Genomic DNA, 18,095 nt, shown 5'->3' with positions numbered 1-18,095 from the left:
TTTTTTTTGTTCTTCCTCCCTTCCTCCTCTACTCTTTTCGTCACTTCCTCTCTTCCTTCTATTCCTCTCTTCCTCTTCCTCCTGTTCCTCTCTTCCTCTTCTTCTTTTGTATTTAATTTGTAATTATTAAAACAACAAAGTGAGAAACATGTGTGAACATAAAATAAAATGAATAAAGGGAGAGAAAAGGTCATAAAACTGAAGTTAAAGCATCACATATAAATATGTAAGTTCTTCTACTAGAGCGTCAACTTCTCTACACGATCAGGTTCATCGTTGAAAACCTCATCAAGGCCACATTAACAGTTAAAGATCAGACATAAATAATAATAATAATCAAACTACTTTTCTCAATTCAAGTGGTTATCAGGACGATTTTAAACTTGACCTTTGACCTGGAGCTCCGAAGGTGTTCTGAAAAGAAAAACTTTTGATTCATGTTTTGAATATATTTTAAATTTACAGAAATACATTTTTTTTTCTCTAGTAAATTAGATTGTAGTGCAAAATATGAATTAAGTTACACACATAGATGGTTACACAACTAAATAACTAGGCGTTGTGTTGAACTTAACCAACACATTTGTATTAAAGTTGTATTAAACAGTCGATATGCAGCTCCAACACACGAGGGCGCTGTTGTATCGTCAAACGGATTGTGAAGAAGAAGAAACCTAAATAAAACGTATGAAAATGAATGAATTCAGCAAAAATAAAACAACAATAAAAGGTAAACGTGACTTAAAGTCTATGAAGCGTCAACATGTTTGTTGTTTAACTTGTTTTTATTTATTTCGTTGTAACGAAGAGTTTATATCGTTCAGTTTGTTTGAACGAACTTTTGTTTATTCAGTCAAAAAAATAACTTCAATGTAATATTTATGATCAAAAAGCTTAAATTAAAAAAAGGTTAAATAAAAGAAAATAGTTTCAATAAAAATGATTTTCAAAAACGGTTTTCGCTTTAATTACGACTTGAAACGTTTTTCACTTAATAATAATAAAAAAAGACCTAAAAATATTTTTCACGTCAAAAAAAACAAATTATTTTTCACTTTAAAAAAGACGTTAAAACTTTTACACTTTCTTCATTGAAAATAAAAAGGTTAAAATACTTTAAGAATTATTATTTTTTGTCTGAACCAACATTTTTTTAAATACATTTTTAGTTTGAAACAAATATATATTATTTATAATAAGATGATATTATTAATTAATAATTAAATAATAAAGAGTCAAAAGTACCTGACAGCCGATCAATGACGTCATTGCCCAGGGGGCGCTGTTGAGTCGTTTGTGGTTTTGTTTCAAACTGTGATTAATGTCGACGCTTGACTGACGTCACTGATCATGTTCCAGGTTCCAGACCCTGAAGTCTCCGGGTCGACCCGGGTCACCCTTGAGTGACAGCTGACCTCTGATCCGAACATGGACCAGAACCAGAACAAGAACCTCATCTTCCATCTCTCCATCTCTCCATCTCTCCATCTCTTCCTGTCTTCCTCCTCTCACTCCTCTAACTCTCTTCATCTCCATCTCTTCATCTCTTCATCTCTTCATCTCTTCATCTCTTCATCTCAATCTCTTCCTCTTCTTCCATCACTTCCTCCTCTCACTCCTCTAACTCTCTTTATCTCTTCATCTCCATCTCTTCCTCTTCTTCCATCTCTTCCTCCTGTCACTCCTCTAACTCTCTTCATCTCTTTATCTCTTCATCTCTTCATCTCCATCTCTTCCTCTTCTTCCTGTCTTCCTCCTCTCACTCCTCTAACTCTCTTCATCTCTTTATCTCTTCATCTCTTCATCTCTTCATCTCCATCTCTTCCTCTTCTTCCTGTCTTCCTCCTCTCACTCCTCTTCATCTCTTCATCTCTTCATCTCTTCATCTCTTCATCTCTTGCTCTTCTTCCATCTCTTCCTCCTCTCACTCCTCTAACTCTCTTCATCTCTTCATCTCTTCATCTCCATCTCTTCCTCTTCTTCCATCTCTTCCTCCTCTAACTCCTCTAACTCTCTTCCCCTCTTCCTCATCTTCCTCCTATTTTTTTCTTCCTGCACAACAAACAGCACGTAAAAACCAACAAGACACTTCATCCCTCGCTCGCTCCAACTGGAAATATATTAAAAAGAATATCTTGTAATAATGAGGAGAAATGAAATATAGAATATAACACAGAAACAAACACCAACACACACACACACCCTTAAAAACACACACATAAAGCAGAGGAAAACCTTGAAATGTCTCATTCATACATGAATCAAATGCATAAAATAAGTGAAAATACATCTGAAGATACAAGTTCAAGTCTTCATCCAGACTCAGAGTCCATCAGTTCAGTGAGTGAGGAACATGAGGAACATGAGGAACATGAGGAACATGAGGAACATGAGGAACACGAGGAACATGAGGAACATGAGGAACATGAGGAACATGAGGAACATGAGGAACACGAGGAACATGAGGAACATGAGGAACATGAGGAACATGAGGAACATGAGGAACATGAGGAACACGAGGAACATGAGGAACATGAGGAACATGAGGAACATGAGGAACATGAGGAACATGAGGAACATGAGGAACACGAGGAACATGAGGAACATGAGGAACATGAGGAACATGAGGAACACGAGGAACACGAGGAACATGAGGAACATGAGGAACATGAGGAACATGAGGAACATGAGGAACATGAGGAACATGAGGAACATGAGGAACACGAGGAACACGAGGAACATGAGGAACATGAGGAACATGAGGAACATGAGGAACACGAGGAACATGAGGAACATGAGGAACATGAGGAACATGAGGAACATGAGGAACATGAGGAACAAGAAACATCAAAACTTCCATGAATCCCTGATATAATGAACTCATGATTCATGATGATTCTGGTGCTTCATCATCGTCTCTTCTCATCCTCTTCCCTCTCTTCCTCCTCTCTTCATATTCTCTTCTCATCCTCTTCCCTCTCTTCCTCCTCTCTTCATATTCTCTTCTCATCCTCTTCCCTCTCTTCCTCCTCTCTTTATCTTCTCTTCTCATCCTCTTCCCTCTCTTCCTCCTCTCTTCATATTCTCTTCTCATCCTCTTCCCTCTCTTCCTCCTCTCTTCATATTCTCTTCTCATCCTCTTCCCTCTCTTCCTCCTCTCTTCATATTCTCTTCTCATCCTCTTCCCTCTCTTTCTCCTCTCTTTATCTTCTCTTCTCATCCTCTTCCCTCTCTTCCTCCTCTCTTTATCTTCTCTTCTCATCCTCTTCCCTCTCTTCCTACTCTCTTCATATTCTCTTCTCATCCTCTTCCCTCTCTTCCTCCTCTCTTTATCTTCTCTTCTCATCCTCTTCCCTCTCTTCCTCCTCTCTTTATATTCTCTTCTCATCCTCTTCCCTCTCTTCCTCCTCTCTTCATATTCTCTTCTCATCCTCTTCCCTCTCTTCCTCCTCTCTTCATCTTCTCTTCTCATCCTCTTCCCTCTCTTTCTCCTCTCTCCATATTCTCTTCTCATCCTCTTCCCTCTCTTTCTCCTCTCTTCATATTCTCTTCTCATCCTCTTCCCTCTCTTCATCGTCTCTTCTCATCCTCTTCCCTCTCTTCCTCCTCTCTTCATATTCTCTTCTCATCCTCTTCCCTCTCTTCCTCCTCTCTTCATATTCTCTTCTCATCCTCTTCCCTCTCTTCCTCCTCTCTTTATCTTCTCTTCTCATCCTCTTCCCTCTCTTCCTCCTCTCTTCATATTCTCTTCTCATCCTCTTCCCTCTCTTTCTCCTCTCTTCATATTCTCTTCTCATCCTCTTCCCTCTCTTCCTCCTCTCTTCATATTCTCTTCTCATCCTCTTCCCTCTCTTCCTCCTCTCTTCATCTTCATCTTCCCCTTCATCTTCATCATCCTTCTCTTCCTCCACTCGTGAGTGAAGTTTGAAAAACATAAAATATCATAAAATCATCTTTTGAAAATGATTGGATGAGCACCTGTCAATCAAACAGTGGTTGGCCCCGCCCCCTCGAGCAGCTGCTTCTGGTTCAAACATCTTCAGAAGATTAAAGTCTCGACGAGAGAAAGTCATTCAAGCTTTTTCCAGAACCTTGATCCTTGATTGGATCTGCAGACATGTGGAGCTGCAGCTGCTTCCAATCACACACACTCACACACACACACACACTCACACACACTCACACACACACACACACACACTGCATTGTTGCTCACGTTTGTTGTGTTTCAGTCCAAGTCCTGTCGCTCTGGTCGTCATGGAGACGATCTACAGCAGTGGAGAGGAAATCAGAGTTTCTTGGTGTTTCCTCTGAGACACGAGCACCAGGGTCTCAGACTTTTGGATCAACAACACTGTTCTGTTGAACAATGTTTGTTAATTTAACACAAACAGTCATGCCCACAGAAAAACACACAATAAAACACGCTTGCACATTATTAAAACACACATGCACAACACAAACACACATACATAAACACATACACACATCAATAGGAAAACAAAACACACGCGCATACAAAAACATTAATTCACACAGACAGCCACACAAAAACACATGTAAAAACACGCACATACAAAATGCACACAAAAAAGCATGCACACAGAAACACACAAAACCAATATATACCAAAAAAAACATGATTTTTTTTTTAAATGAGTAAGTCACTAACCAGGAGGTAAGTGGTCAAGTGATAAGTACAACTAATACTAATAGTCGTACTCATACTACTACTGATACTAACACTAATACTCATACTAAAACTAATACTAATACTTATACTAATACTAAAAGTTTTACTTATACTAATACAGATACTAACATTAATACTCATACTAAAACTGATACTAATACTAATACTAATAATAATAGTTATACTTATACTTATACTAATACTAATACTATTAGTTATACTAATACAGATACTAATTGTCATACTTATACTTATACAAATACTAATACAAATACTAATACAAATACTAACACTAATACTTATACTAATACTAATACTTATACTTATACTAATACAGATACTAACAATAATACTTATACTAATACTAATATTTATACTAATACAGATACTATCACTAATTCTTATACTAGTACTAACATGAATACAAATACTTGTACTCATACAGATACTAACACTAATACAGATACTTACACTAACACTAATACTAATACTAATACTAATACTTGATAAATCAGCGAGTGTTTTCAGGCGAGTCCAGATTGTGTCAAAATACGTGAACTTTAATCTGATGTTTAACAACAATAAATGTATTGACGAGGAGCGAGAACGACAACAACAAAGGGATGAATAAAGCGTTGCATGCCAAACTCTTAATTGTGCCTAATTGTTGAGGACACACACACACACACACACACACACACCCCCACACACACACACACACACACACACATTTATACACGCATGGATGACGCTCACACAAAAACAAGCTCCTGCTTTCGTTCCATTTCTACACGTTTGATACTGAAGCATAAATGAACGACAAAATAAATAGAAAGAAATAAACTTTTGATTCGTCACAGCAAATACAAATGTGTCGAACCGTGTGTAAGAAAACGATATACACACAACAAACACACAAACCTTACAGTAACATATATTTACTAACTTTCTAGATCGTTTTAGCATTTTAGCCACGTTTAAGCTAACTTAGCTTTTTAGCTCGAGCAGGCGCTAAACTCGATTAAACATAAATTAGCATCTGAGCTGCTTTAAAATAATGTTGTCACTTTGTTCTTTTGTGACTCAAAGTTTGAGCTGCCTTACGAAAAGTCCAACTCCCTTTCTTCAGGCTTTCTCCCGGAGCTACACCTCCAGCGTGGCAGCGTTGATTAGCTTAATCTTTCTCACGGTTCGTTTAGTTAAGCTAAATTAGCATTTTGTTAGCACAGGGTTATAATAACGTTAACCAATCAGTTTTATTTAGCCTTGAAAGCAGGAAGTCAGCATCACTATTGTCACTTTTGATACTATTTTCTCTTCAACATGTTGGCATTCATTCTATGTAGCATCACGAAGCTAACGCAGGAACTTGTTGACGTTATTGTTTTGAATTTGAAACCAGCTGAAGTCGATCGACTCGAGGGAATCGCACTCGCTTACGAAAACACTCACACAAGATCGGTCACTGCTCAACCAGTAAACATAGGCTACGGTAAACATAGGTTCAAATGTTGATTTCGGACAAATACGGAGTTGAATCCGCGCTGAAATTCAATGTGCAAATTTGTCTGTACAAAAGGTTTTTTTAAACGGCGACCCAAAGGATGGACACGTTTGTCCCGCCTTCGTTCGTGATCTGGTTCACTCGTCCTCGTATGCAGTCCAGGGTCACGAACACAGCCGTGCCGTTCTGGACCTGAAACGAGGTCCTGAGGCCGATACTGCTCCACTCGCTGCCCTCCGGCATGGTGCCGGAGACCTGCTGAGCTACAGGACCGGCGTCCCTGCCCTGGCCTCGACCCCCCGCTCGCTGTAGGGTCAGTTTGACGATGTTGCAAGAGTGTATCAGCCTCAGGTTGATGGCGACGTTGGCCGTTCCTTTCTCGTGGAAGATGAAGTTCTTGCGAGCATTGGGCTCTCCGGACCGGGCCAGGTGAACCCGATCCGTGTCTGAGGTGACTTGCTGGAAAAACAGAGGTTTGTTCCGGACAGCTCCGAAGGGAAGTCCGGGCTTGGACACGGTGGCGGTCAAGGCTGCGGACACAGCCGCTGGTATCCAGACCAGGCTCAGCATGCTGATCCCGGTGCCGTCGCCGAAGTAGCGGATGTTGCACTGGGATGGAGACGTGACCTCGAAGCTCAACGTATCACCACCTTCTACTTTCACCGCCCCCGAGAGGGTGACGGACGTGTCCCGGTAGTTGACGCCGGTCTTGAAGGACTGCAGGGCTGACGGCCCGGTGCTGTTGTGGTTGGTGTGGGCGACTAGAAAAAAACCCTCTCGAATACAAGTGTGTCCCATGGAGTACAGCGCCTGCTGGAGGACGAACTTCACGACGCCGCTCTCCGTGAACCGCACGCCTCTGCTGTCGTGGGTCAAACTGACCATGTAGGGGTCAGACACAGCTGTCACCCGGAAAGTTGGGCGGTAGCTGGTCTGATAGTGGGCCAGCAGGGACATCTGAGCGGTCATTGCCACGGCTCCGGTATCGTGGGAGAGCCAAAGCAAACTGAAGGTCGGGGAGTTGAGGTCGTACACGTGAAGGTCTTTGCTCTGGTTGCAGTGTTGGTTCGGACTCTTCAGGAGGATACTGACGGTGTCATTGGGCTCCACCTCCACCCCGGTGCTAACGCTGACACCTTGGAAGTACTTTCCATCAGGCTGCTCGATGCGAACCCCACTGACGTCCTCGCCTTCTTCTTCTTCTTGGCTCACGTTGAGCCTCATCCCCACCTGAAGGAAGTTCCTGCAGCTGTGCTTGATGGCGAAGTTATGATCCAACCAGACCAGGCCGTGATGCAGGAACGTCACCCGACCCGCCTCGTTGGACAGAAGGTCACTGCTCTCCTTACTCTGCAGGTTGAGCTGTAATCCAGAGAACACCTGACCTCGACTGACCCGGGCAGAGGGAAGTGCCACGCTAGCGGACCAGGACGCCGAGAGGCGGCTCTCTAGACCATGGCCGCAGACAGTGTCGGTGATGGGCGAGCACGGAACCGAGACGGTCTGGGCCTCGCAGTCGGAACACGCTTGGCACTCCTGAAGCTCCTGGTTGTAGAAGTACTCATGACCACAGAAGCCCAGCACCTGCTGTCGCTCCGAGACAGTGGCTCCCAAACAGCGGAACCCTCCTGGAATAGGACCATAAAGTTATTAGATTCGTCGATTTACATAAACTGCATGGAACAACTGACCTGGAGTGTTCAGACACTTGACGTGGTCGCCACAAATGTTTGGAATTTCAAGACATTCATCTCGGTCCTGTTAAGACAACACAAGAAAAATACTCAAAAACTTTGTTGTGTACAGAAAAACTACTGCACAAGCTTTTGACAACTTAAAGCTATTCTTCGTACTTAAAGGTGCAACGTCAATGAACGGCTGTATTTTCATAAGATGCGCCGGATAATAACTCACAGGTGGTGAAGCTTGCTAGCTCACCGAAGTCGTATTCAAACATTCTAACTTTTGACCTCCGTGTATTTCATAGTATCTGTTCAAGGTCAGTGACGTACAACCAGAATTTATACATTGAAAATTAAAGTGCGCCTTATAGTCAAATTACTTGGTTGTTCTAGTGGTAGAAAGTGTAATTACAATGTTATGAAAATCCAGCTACAGCGCGACTGGTCCCTAAAAGTTTGTGTTTTGGTTTTTCTTAAAATATATTCACTTGTTGGTTTTATTTTTTTTCTAGTCAAAATATTTTTTTTCAGCCTTGGACGTTAAGAATTGTATGAAGACAAGTCTGGAGGTACATTTGTTTCATTTGTATTTCATTTCAAAAAAGTTGCTTCAATTAAGAATTTTTGTAAAAAATCGATTTCAATATTTTTTTCTCTTCAAAAAACGACTCAGGGATTAAAAATGTTTAATTTAATTTGATTCAAATGTTGTTTTTTTATATTAAAGCAACCCTTGGGGTTAAAACAATTAAGTATAATATGATCCAAACACAAAGAAGATTAAACTATTACAGAAAAGAGTTTAAAATTATTCTTTTTATTAAAATTATATATTTTTAATTGAATCTAGTTATTTTTCATTAAAAAAAATATAATTTTTAATTGAAGCATAATTTCTATTGGGTTTTTTTGTCATTAAAGTAAGTTTTTAAATTGAATAATAAAGAAACAAATCTAACATCTTCGAGAAAATCCTGAGAGAAAATTAAAAAAGTTTTAAATGTTGTCCTTTTTCTCTGGATCAGTTTTTAACTTCAGTCGTAGATAAAGTTCATCATCGTTATAAAACCTTGTCGTGTCCGGACGTCATACCTGACACATGCGGTCCGCGGTGGCGGAGCACTGCGAGACCAGGAAGAACCCTGCAGGACACATGCTGCAGGGCTCACACCGCGGGGGGTCTCGGTGGAAGTGGCAGAAGTGGTCCGGGTCACAGTGAGACCCACAGGCCAGCAGAGGCTGCGGGATGTGAGCCTCCCCGACCATGTCCATCACCTTGGAGTCCAGGTCCATGGTGTGGACCTCGTGGGACTTCTGCAGGTGGCTGCGGGCCTGGTTCTGCAGACCCGCCAGGTGGCTCTCGAAGTAGCTCTGCAGCTCCCCCTGCAGGCCCCGGAAGGAAACCTGCTTGACCGTGTCGGAGAGGAGTCCGTACTGGGCCTTGACCACGTCCATCTGCTCGTACATGCGGCGCTGTTGCTCCAGGATCTGGCGCTGCTGCGACAGGAGCGCCTCCTGCTGGTCGGCCAGCTTCTGCTGCAGGTCACGGATGACCACCTGCTGGGTTTGTAGGGCGTCCACCAGCTTCTCCTGACCCTTGGAGAGCTGCAGGTGAAGGATGAGGGCGTCTTCAGAGGGGACTTCGTTTTCACCTGAGAAGAGAAAGTTCCGTTTCAGATTCAAGGGCATGACCTTCAAAATGTTGGGGTCAAGTCCAACTCAGGTTGTTCAGCAGAATTAAGTTCATACAACTTTTAAAAAAGAGGCTTGTTTTAAGTTATTTTGATTTGTTTTAAGTCATTTCTTTATTAATTGAATCCATCATTTTATTTATTTTTTCTTATGATTTAAGTAAATGTTTAATAATTGACTATTAAAAGAACGAAACAACTTCCATACATTGATCACTTTCAGCTGAAATGTCAAGACGATGTGAGTTTTTAAAACTGTTACAAACTTCCACGTTTACTTTAACGCACACGTGTATCCAGTGAGGTCTTGTTGATGTGTCGATGAAGCTTCATGAAACAGTGTCATTATCTCTAGAGTCCACTAGATGGTAGTGATGTGTCGATGAAGCTTCATGAAACAGTGTCATTATCTCTAGAGTCCACTAGATGGTAGTGATGTGTTGATGAAGCTTCATGAAACAGTGTCATTATCTCTAGAGTCCACTAGATGGTAGTGATGTGTTGATGAAGCTTCATGAAACAGTGTCATTATCTTAAGAGTCCACTAGATGGTAGTGATGTGTTGATGAAGCTTCATGAAACAGTGTCATTATCTTCAGAGTCCACTAGATGGTAGTGATGTGTTGATGAAGTTTCATGAAACAGTATCACATGTTCAACTACATGTCACTCTCTTTATAATCTATTGCTTCAAACAATTCTATTGAAATTTCACAAAAAATGTATTGATAGTGCCACCTACTGACCTCTAAAAAGTCATGAGTTACATGAAGCTTCATGAAAGAGTATCATTATTTTCACTAGATGTCACTCTCGCGCTATTATTTATTTTCTGAACAGATACCGTATTTTCCGCAATGTTAGGCGCACCTGATTATAAAGCGCACCTTCAATGAATGGCCTATTTTAGAAGTGTTTTCATAAATAGTTTGCACCGGATTTTAAGGCGCATAGAATAAAAGATACACTAAACGTTTGACTGGGGTTGTGTTATCATCCACTAGATAAAGCTGTGCTAAAGGGAACGTCAACAAAACAGATAAAGTCAAACGTTATTAAGCGTCTGACAACTCCGTTCACTCCCATGGTTACGATGTTCAAATGATGTTTAAAAGGCTTCAAGCAACAGCGCGTGAGACTGGTGTTGTGAGCAGACAAATGTTGAGCGAGAATCAGTGAAGTTGAGCGCATGTATGACGGCTAGAGCGCACGTGTATGACATGTTGAACGCACTAGTATGACATGTTAAATGCAGCAGAGTGATTTTGAGTGTACAACAACACACTCGTTCAAACAGGTGGCAGTAATATCACTCCATAGTAGTCCACTACTCAAGTCACTCACCAGGTAATGTTCATATATAAGGCGCTCCGGATTGTTGCTCCTAAACTTTGGAACAATCTTCCTCTCTCTTTGCGCTTGATGGCGTCTACTGACTCCTTTAAGAAACATCTTAAGACGTTTTTATTTGTTCAGGCTTTTCCTTGATTTTATGGAACTCCTGTTGTGTTATCAGCTTTATCTTGATCTTTAAAATATATACTTTATTGAATATTGTTTTGATTGTTTAAGCGCTTTGTGACCCTGGTCTAGAAAAGCGCTATACAAATAAGAATTACTAACTTACTTACTTACTTACTGTCGTTAAAGACTTTTAAGTGCGCCTTATAGTGCGGAAAATACGGTACTCTATATATAGTAAAAAAGAATCATAGTAAAATCATAATGAGACTGTTTCATGAAGCTTCACCAACACATCGCGACCATCTAGTAGACTCTGAAGATAATGACACTGTTTCATGAAGCTTCATCAACACATCACTACCATCTAGTGGACTCTGAAGATAATGACACTGTTTCATGAAGCTTCATCAACACATCACTACCATCTAGTGGACTCTGAAGATAATGACACTGTTTCATGAAGCTTCATCAACACATCACTACCATCTAGTGGACTCTGAAGATAATGACACTGTTTCATGAAGCTTCATCAACACATCACTACCATCTAGTGGACTCTGAAGATAATGACACTGTTTCATGAAGCTTCATCAACACATCACTACCATCTAGTGGACTCTGAAGATAATGACACTGTTTCATGAAGCTTCATCGACACATCACTACCATCTAGTGGACTCTGAAGATAATGACACTGTTTCATGAAGCTTCATCAACACATCACTACCATCTAGTGGACTCTGAAGATAATGACACTGTTTCATGAAGCTTCATCAACACATCACTACCTGGACTCACTTCTTGATGTTACGGTAAACAAACAGTGTTGTTAAAGGTGTTTAGAGGTCGTTAATGGTTTTATTTGAAGAATCATTTTCACTCTGGCATCACGAGAAGCTCCTCTGCCAGATGATGGATGTTCTTCCAACATTTTACTTGACGACCTGTTTCCTTCAGAGCCGTCGTGATGAGAGAGCGAGTCAGTGATTTATGAGGGAAGTGAAAAGAGGAGAAAAGCAGAGTCCAAGTCGTCCATCTTGAGGAAATTAAAGTCTGGTCCGGAGCCAAGATCAAGTCAAACACAGATGCAGAATAAAGACTTTGATTTTTGGAAACACTTTTCAGATGAATGTTGGTGAACGTTTGTTGTGATATTGTTGCTTCAGTTACATCTACACACACAGTGCATGTGATTTAAATACAAGAATAGTCTTTAAATGTTAATATTAAAACCCAAGTACATCATAGTATGAATCAAGGTGATGTTTTAAAATAACTGTAAATAACTTAACTTTTAAAACTGCAGATGTGTATGAAAGTATATCAGTGTCATCACAATATTGAATTAATTTAACTTATCTAATGTTTAAACTTTGAATTTTGTATTTTTTAAGCCTTTCATTATTTTATTAAATCATTTATTGCAATAACTTTTATATTTTAAAGTTGAATTATTTTCTTTTTAATTTTAATTTAATTAAAAGTAAATGAATTAATCTGTTTTTTAACAGATAGATTCTAATAATTCAAGATTAGCAAACATTCTTTTAATCAGTTTAGAGTACGACTGTGATAGAAAAGGATTACAAGGAAGACGCAGCTGATTAAAGGCTCTTAATTATAACGCAAATTTACCGTAAAGTTTAGCGAGAATTCTCCCGATTTAAGGCTCAAGAGCGAAGATAGCGACGGTTTGTTAGACAGACAGCAGAAGATGTCAGCGCAGTATCAGTAATAAAATGTTGTCAAGTGACTAAAGTGACTCGATCTGCTGTCATTCTTAGACAGTAGTGACGCTTGAATGACAGACAGACTTTTGTTGCTTCTGATTGGTTAATATGTCGCGTTGACTTCTGTGATTGGCTAGATCTACACAAAAAGGACTAAAGTTTATTATCATGAAAAGATAAATATTGAGTATTAAATGGGGCAATATAATAGTAAAGAGAAAAACTAAAAATATTTAATTTGAGGCCAAAATGTAGTTTTTAAATATTCTATTGTGTTTTCTTAGTCTTTTCTCTTTGTTATACGAAGTAATACTGTTTCTTAATTGTATCTTTAGATAAATCTACACGTCTGTCCTTCGTCACACAAACCTGTTACTTTGTTGTCAAACCTTATTTGCTTTAGTTTTAAAAGTCTCTCCGAGGCTCATTAGTTTGTGCCTCAAATGTTGTCTTTTCACTGCGGTTGTATTTCTGATCAGAGAAACGAAATCAGACAAACATTCATCTTTAATGGTTGAAAAAACATCAGCCAGATTGAGGAAAATCAAATAAACGTATCTGGGATCATTATATTGGTGACATTCAGAGATACAGCAACAGGCGCACATAAATTGCATGTATCAACAGAGTTTGTGATGGACTGCGCATTGAGGCACTGCCTCACCTGCCTCCCCCGACCGCACATCTCTGCTCTGTATTATTGTGCTATATAAATTATTATTATTATTATTATTATTATTATTGTATTTCAAGACGGTCCAACCATTGCGTTTTTTTTAAAAAAAACAACAAAGTAATGAAAGCACCAAGAGAGAGCATACCTCTAGCAAGAATGACACAATAGAACACAAACCAAAATCGTTAGTGTTTCCTCAACAGGAATCAAACCATCAGTGAAGTCGTCTCAACCAATGAACCATTTCGACACATCAGTCACATGACAGCAGGACAAAAATATCAATACACTTAGATATCGCAATATTTTTCCCTCAATATCGTATCGATATAATCATATTTTTGTTGCAATTAAACCTCCTGCCACTAGATGGCATTACTTCCTCCACAGCTAAAGGAAGAATGATGACTGAGGACGAGAGGATACAGTGAGTCCAGCAGCTTTTAAAGCTGATGTTTGGACATATTTTGGTTTGAAAACAAATGAAAGCAGTTACAACTTCATCAAGAGTCATGTGGTCTGTAAATACTACAACACCAGAGTCAAGTACTGGACAATACTACACATATATACTTGTTACTACACTATCACAACACCAGAGTCAAGTACTGGACAATACTACACATATATCCTTGTTACTACACTATCACAACACCAGAGTCAAGTACTGGACAATACTACACATATATACTTGTTACTACACTATCACAACACCAGAGTCAAGTACTGGACAATACTACACATATATACTTGTTACTACACTATCACAACACCAGAGTCAAGTACTCTACAATACTACACATATATCCTTGTTACTACACTATCACAACACCAGAGTCAAGTACTGGACAATACTACACATATATACTTGTTACTACACTATCACAACACCAGAGTCAAGTACTGGACAATACTACACATATATACTTGTTACTACACAATCGAAACACAAGAGTCAAGTCCTGGGCAATACTACACATATATACTTGTTACTACACAATCTAAACACAAGAGTCAAGTACTGGACAATACTACACATATATACTTGTTACTACACAATCGAAACACAAGAGTCCAGTACTGGACAATACTACACATATATACTTGTTACTGCACTATCACAACACCAGAGTCAAGTACTGGACAATACTACACATATATACTTGTTACTACACTATCACAACACCAGAGTCAAGTACTGGACAACACTACACATATATACTTGTTACTACACTATCACAACACCAGAGTCAAGTACTGGACAACACTACACATATATACTTGTTACTACACTATCACAACACCAGAGTCAAGTACTGGACAATACTACACATATACGTATACTTGTTACTACACTATCACAACACCAGAATCAAGTACTCAACAATACTACACATATATACTTGTTACTACAGTAAACTTTATGTCACTATATACTGTATTGTTGAATCGTGATACGTATCAACACACTCAACTGACTAGCATCAGTTCGAGGTCACACAAGTGAACATTAAGTCCTACGAAGCTTCCTCACGAAGAGCTTCATGTTTGTTCTGAGCATCACAGATGAAATTGAACCAGAACACGTTCATACCTGGTTTGATGTCACAGGTGAGCTGGACCCCCAGAGCGGCAGAACCCAGTTCTGGGGCCGGATTCCCAAACTCTGGAAAATCCCCGAGGAACTGTGCAGCGCGGTCTGACAGATGCTCCGGCGGAAACTGGTCCGGCTCCTCAGAACCACATCCTTCTCCCGCACACGTCCTGGGGCGAGTGTTGGGTCTGATCCTGAGCGGCAGTCGGCACTCCAGGCCTTTGCAGGCTCGGGTGTCGTTGCCGGGCGACTTCCGTGGAGCACAGTCTCCGTCCACGCATCCAGAATCAAGGGTCCTGACCCGGGAGCCGCCGTCCTGCCGTACTCGGTGAGTCTGGGTTGCCGGGTAAGTGTGGAACTGACCCCCTACCATCTGTGGGTCGTGGTGCCGAGGCGGTCTGGAGGACCTTCCTCCTGGACAGTGAGCTCCGGTGCAGGGTCTGGGGTCGCCCGTCCCCCGGCCCTGGCAGTTGGACCCGGTGCAGGAATCTGCCGCAGCATCCAGAGACACCCAGAATAGAACCAACAACCACACGACCTTCACTTCCATGTTGATCCAGAAGAGAAACTCGTCGCTGGACTTCAACCTTCAACTTCACTGATCAAAGTTCCCCAGACTCGGAGACATGCTGCTGCCTCAGTGCTCTCCGGCAACGCTCTGCACCACAACCTCGGAACCGAGCATTCCTCAGACTTCATTAGCATCAGGTTTCCACAGTCACACATTAACCCTTCGTCGTCTATCGCTCAGGAATTCCCCTTTAGCTGAGCTCACAGAGAGACTTTAGGACCTTAAATAAAATGTAGAAGAAGAAGAAGGAAAACAAATGTTTTTTATTTCTATTAGTAATTAATATGTGTCAAGATACAAGGATACGATATATAGTGATGGTGTAGTAACAAGTATATATGTGTAGTATTGTCCAGTACTTGACTATGGTGTTGTGATAGTGTAGTAACAAGTATATATGTGTCGTATTGTCCAGTACTTAACTCTGGTGTTGTGATAGTGTAGTAACAAGGATATATATGTAGTATTGTCCAGTACTTGACTATGGTGTTGTGATAGTGTAGTAACAAGTATATATGTGTAGTATTGTCCAGTACTTAACTCTGGTGTTGTGATAGTGTAGTAACAAGTATATATGTGTAGTATTGTCCAGTACTTGACTATGGTGTTGTGATAGTGTAGTAACAAGTATAAATGTGTAGTATTGTCCAGTACTTGACTCTGGTGTTGTAGTATTTACAGACCACACATGACTCTTGCAAAAGCAAAAAATAAACAATTTTATTTTTATCAATACAAGTATTTTGGTTATCGTTACAGTATCATGGAGAAAAGGTTTTAAACGTTTATTTTTATAAATGTTTATCATTCATATTCCTTCTACACACTCAGTATAAGTTGCACCTGTTAAATCGAACTTGAAAATTCAGAAAAAACGATGCTCTTGGACAAATGAAGATCTGAAAGACTGAGCGTCTCTGGAAGTCCACTAAACTTGAGGTGCACAGACTTCACCTCAGGGATCTGATGTCTTCTTACGATGAGATGGTGGAAACTGCTAGATCTGATTACATCAGAAAACTGGTAACAGCAAATAAGAAAAACCCCAAAGTGTTGTTTGACACGATTAATTCTCTTGTGTCTCCTGCTCCTCAAATCACGCCTGTCTTCTGTGAAGCTGACAGCAATGCATTGTTGAGATTTTTCATTGACAAAATTAAATTGATCAAAGAGAAAATCTCTCCCCCTTTGTTTGGAACCCCTACTGTCTCTGAGCCCCTCTCCTCCTCTTGGTCTTCCTTCACTGCTGTATCTTTGGGTGATATATTGGGTGTGGCTTTTATAAATACAACACAAGCAATACTACACATACTCTTGTTTTCTTGCCTTCGGGTCACATTGACCCTGAGATAACGTGAGGGTTGAGCTCAGACGAAGAGCAAACGTGAAGTATTGAAACAGCTGCTGGTCTGACCTGGTCAACACCAGCCTTTGTGTCTCGGACCCGAGTCTGAGTCTGGAATGTGAGTCTGGACAAGGTCGTTGAAGGAAGATCTGATGTCTCAATGAGAGGGAACATTATCTACGTCTTCAGGTGTTTGAAAACAGCCAGAGTTTTGTTTAATGTTAGTTCATGTTAGTACATGTTAGTACATGTTATTTCATGTTAGTACATGTTAGTACATGTTAGTTCATGTTAGTACATGTTAGTACATTTTAGTTCATGTTAGTACATGTTAGTACATGTTAGTTCATGTTAGTACATGTTAGTACATGTTAGTTCATGTTAGTACATGTTAGTACATGTTAGTACAAATATTAACATGTTAGTACATTTTAGTTCATGTTAGTACATGTTAGTACAAATATTAACATGTTAGTATATGTATTAACATGTTAGCACATGTAAGTACATTTTTTTAAAACTTTTAATTCAACAAATGCATAAAAATAAACTTATATTATATTTTTCATTTTCAAAATATTGAATCTACTTGAAAAAAGTCTCATTATATTATTATTACCTCAGTAATATACATCATGTTTGTAAGTGACTTGAAGTGAACAAGAGTCTCACAGAAGTGGAAGCTTCTCTGTTGTGCAGCGAAGATAAGAGACATTCTTGCGTCAGAGTGATGTGTCAAGATTCCTCTTTCTTGTTACCCTTGAGCAATGCTCCGGCGTCGTACCTGCATCTCCAGACACCATCGGATCATGATGACCACAATCTCAGTCCATTAGATCCTTCATGAAGGGACCTTGTTCATGAGTGATGGAGCTCCACTGACCAGTCTTTTAGCTCAGCTCTTTCCTAGCTAGACTAGATGAGAAAATGACATTTCAAGTATTTTGAGACATTTTTTCTTTAAAAAAAAGTTCGCAGACTTCCTGTCTCAAGTTTATATGTTTATATGTAAACTCTCAGGGCAGCGGTAGTTGATCCAAGGCTGTAACCAATCACTGCCTTAAACTGATGTTCGACCCGCCCACTTATACAACATATTGATATTTATCCAAACATTTATTTATACATTTTGTTATATATTTGTA

The 18,095-nt window shown here is 40.0% G+C and overlaps 1 protein-coding gene across 1 annotated transcript; it reads right to left on the bottom strand.

Moving 5' to 3' along the window:
* Positions 1–5,269: 5,269 nt before the first annotated feature.
* nell3 (NELL (neural EGFL like) family member 3) lies at positions 5,270–17,856 on the bottom strand. Its single transcript, XM_087788462.1, has 5 exons — positions 17,735–17,856; positions 15,035–15,825; positions 8,972–9,531; positions 7,889–7,955; positions 5,270–7,825 (listed from the first exon to the last, which is right to left on the bottom strand). The coding sequence occupies exons 2-5, from the start codon at positions 15,582–15,584 to the stop codon at positions 6,279–6,281; spliced, it is 2,724 nt and encodes a 907-aa protein (XP_087644588.1). The 5' UTR covers positions 15,585–15,825; positions 17,735–17,856; the 3' UTR covers positions 5,270–6,278.
* Positions 17,857–18,095: the final 239 nt, after the last annotated feature.

The sequence above is a fragment of the Callionymus lyra genome, chromosome 4, assembly GCF_982586985.1.
Source record: "Callionymus lyra chromosome 4, fCalLyr1.hap1.1, whole genome shotgun sequence".
Lineage (NCBI taxonomy): Eukaryota > Metazoa > Chordata > Actinopteri > Syngnathiformes > Callionymidae > Callionymus > Callionymus lyra.
Note: the sequence above shows the minus strand (reverse complement) of the source record. Positions and strands in the feature narration are given on the sequence as shown.

What these genes read in the sequence shown, in the direction of transcription:
- nell3 (XM_087788462.1), bottom strand. Translation starts at nt 15,584, where the DNA reads ATGGAAGTGAAGGTCGTGTGGTTGTTGGTTCTATTCTGGGTGTCTCTG. An exon ending in CACCTGTGACATCAAACCAG is followed by an intron (nt 9,532 to 15,034) that starts GTATGAACGTGT and finishes TTCTCTTCTCAG; the next exon opens with GTGAAAACGAAGTCCCCTCT. An exon ending in CAAGTGTCTGAACACTCCAG is followed by an intron (nt 7,826 to 7,888) that starts GTCAGTTGTTCC and finishes GTCCTATTCCAG; the next exon opens with GAGGGTTCCGCTGTTTGGGA.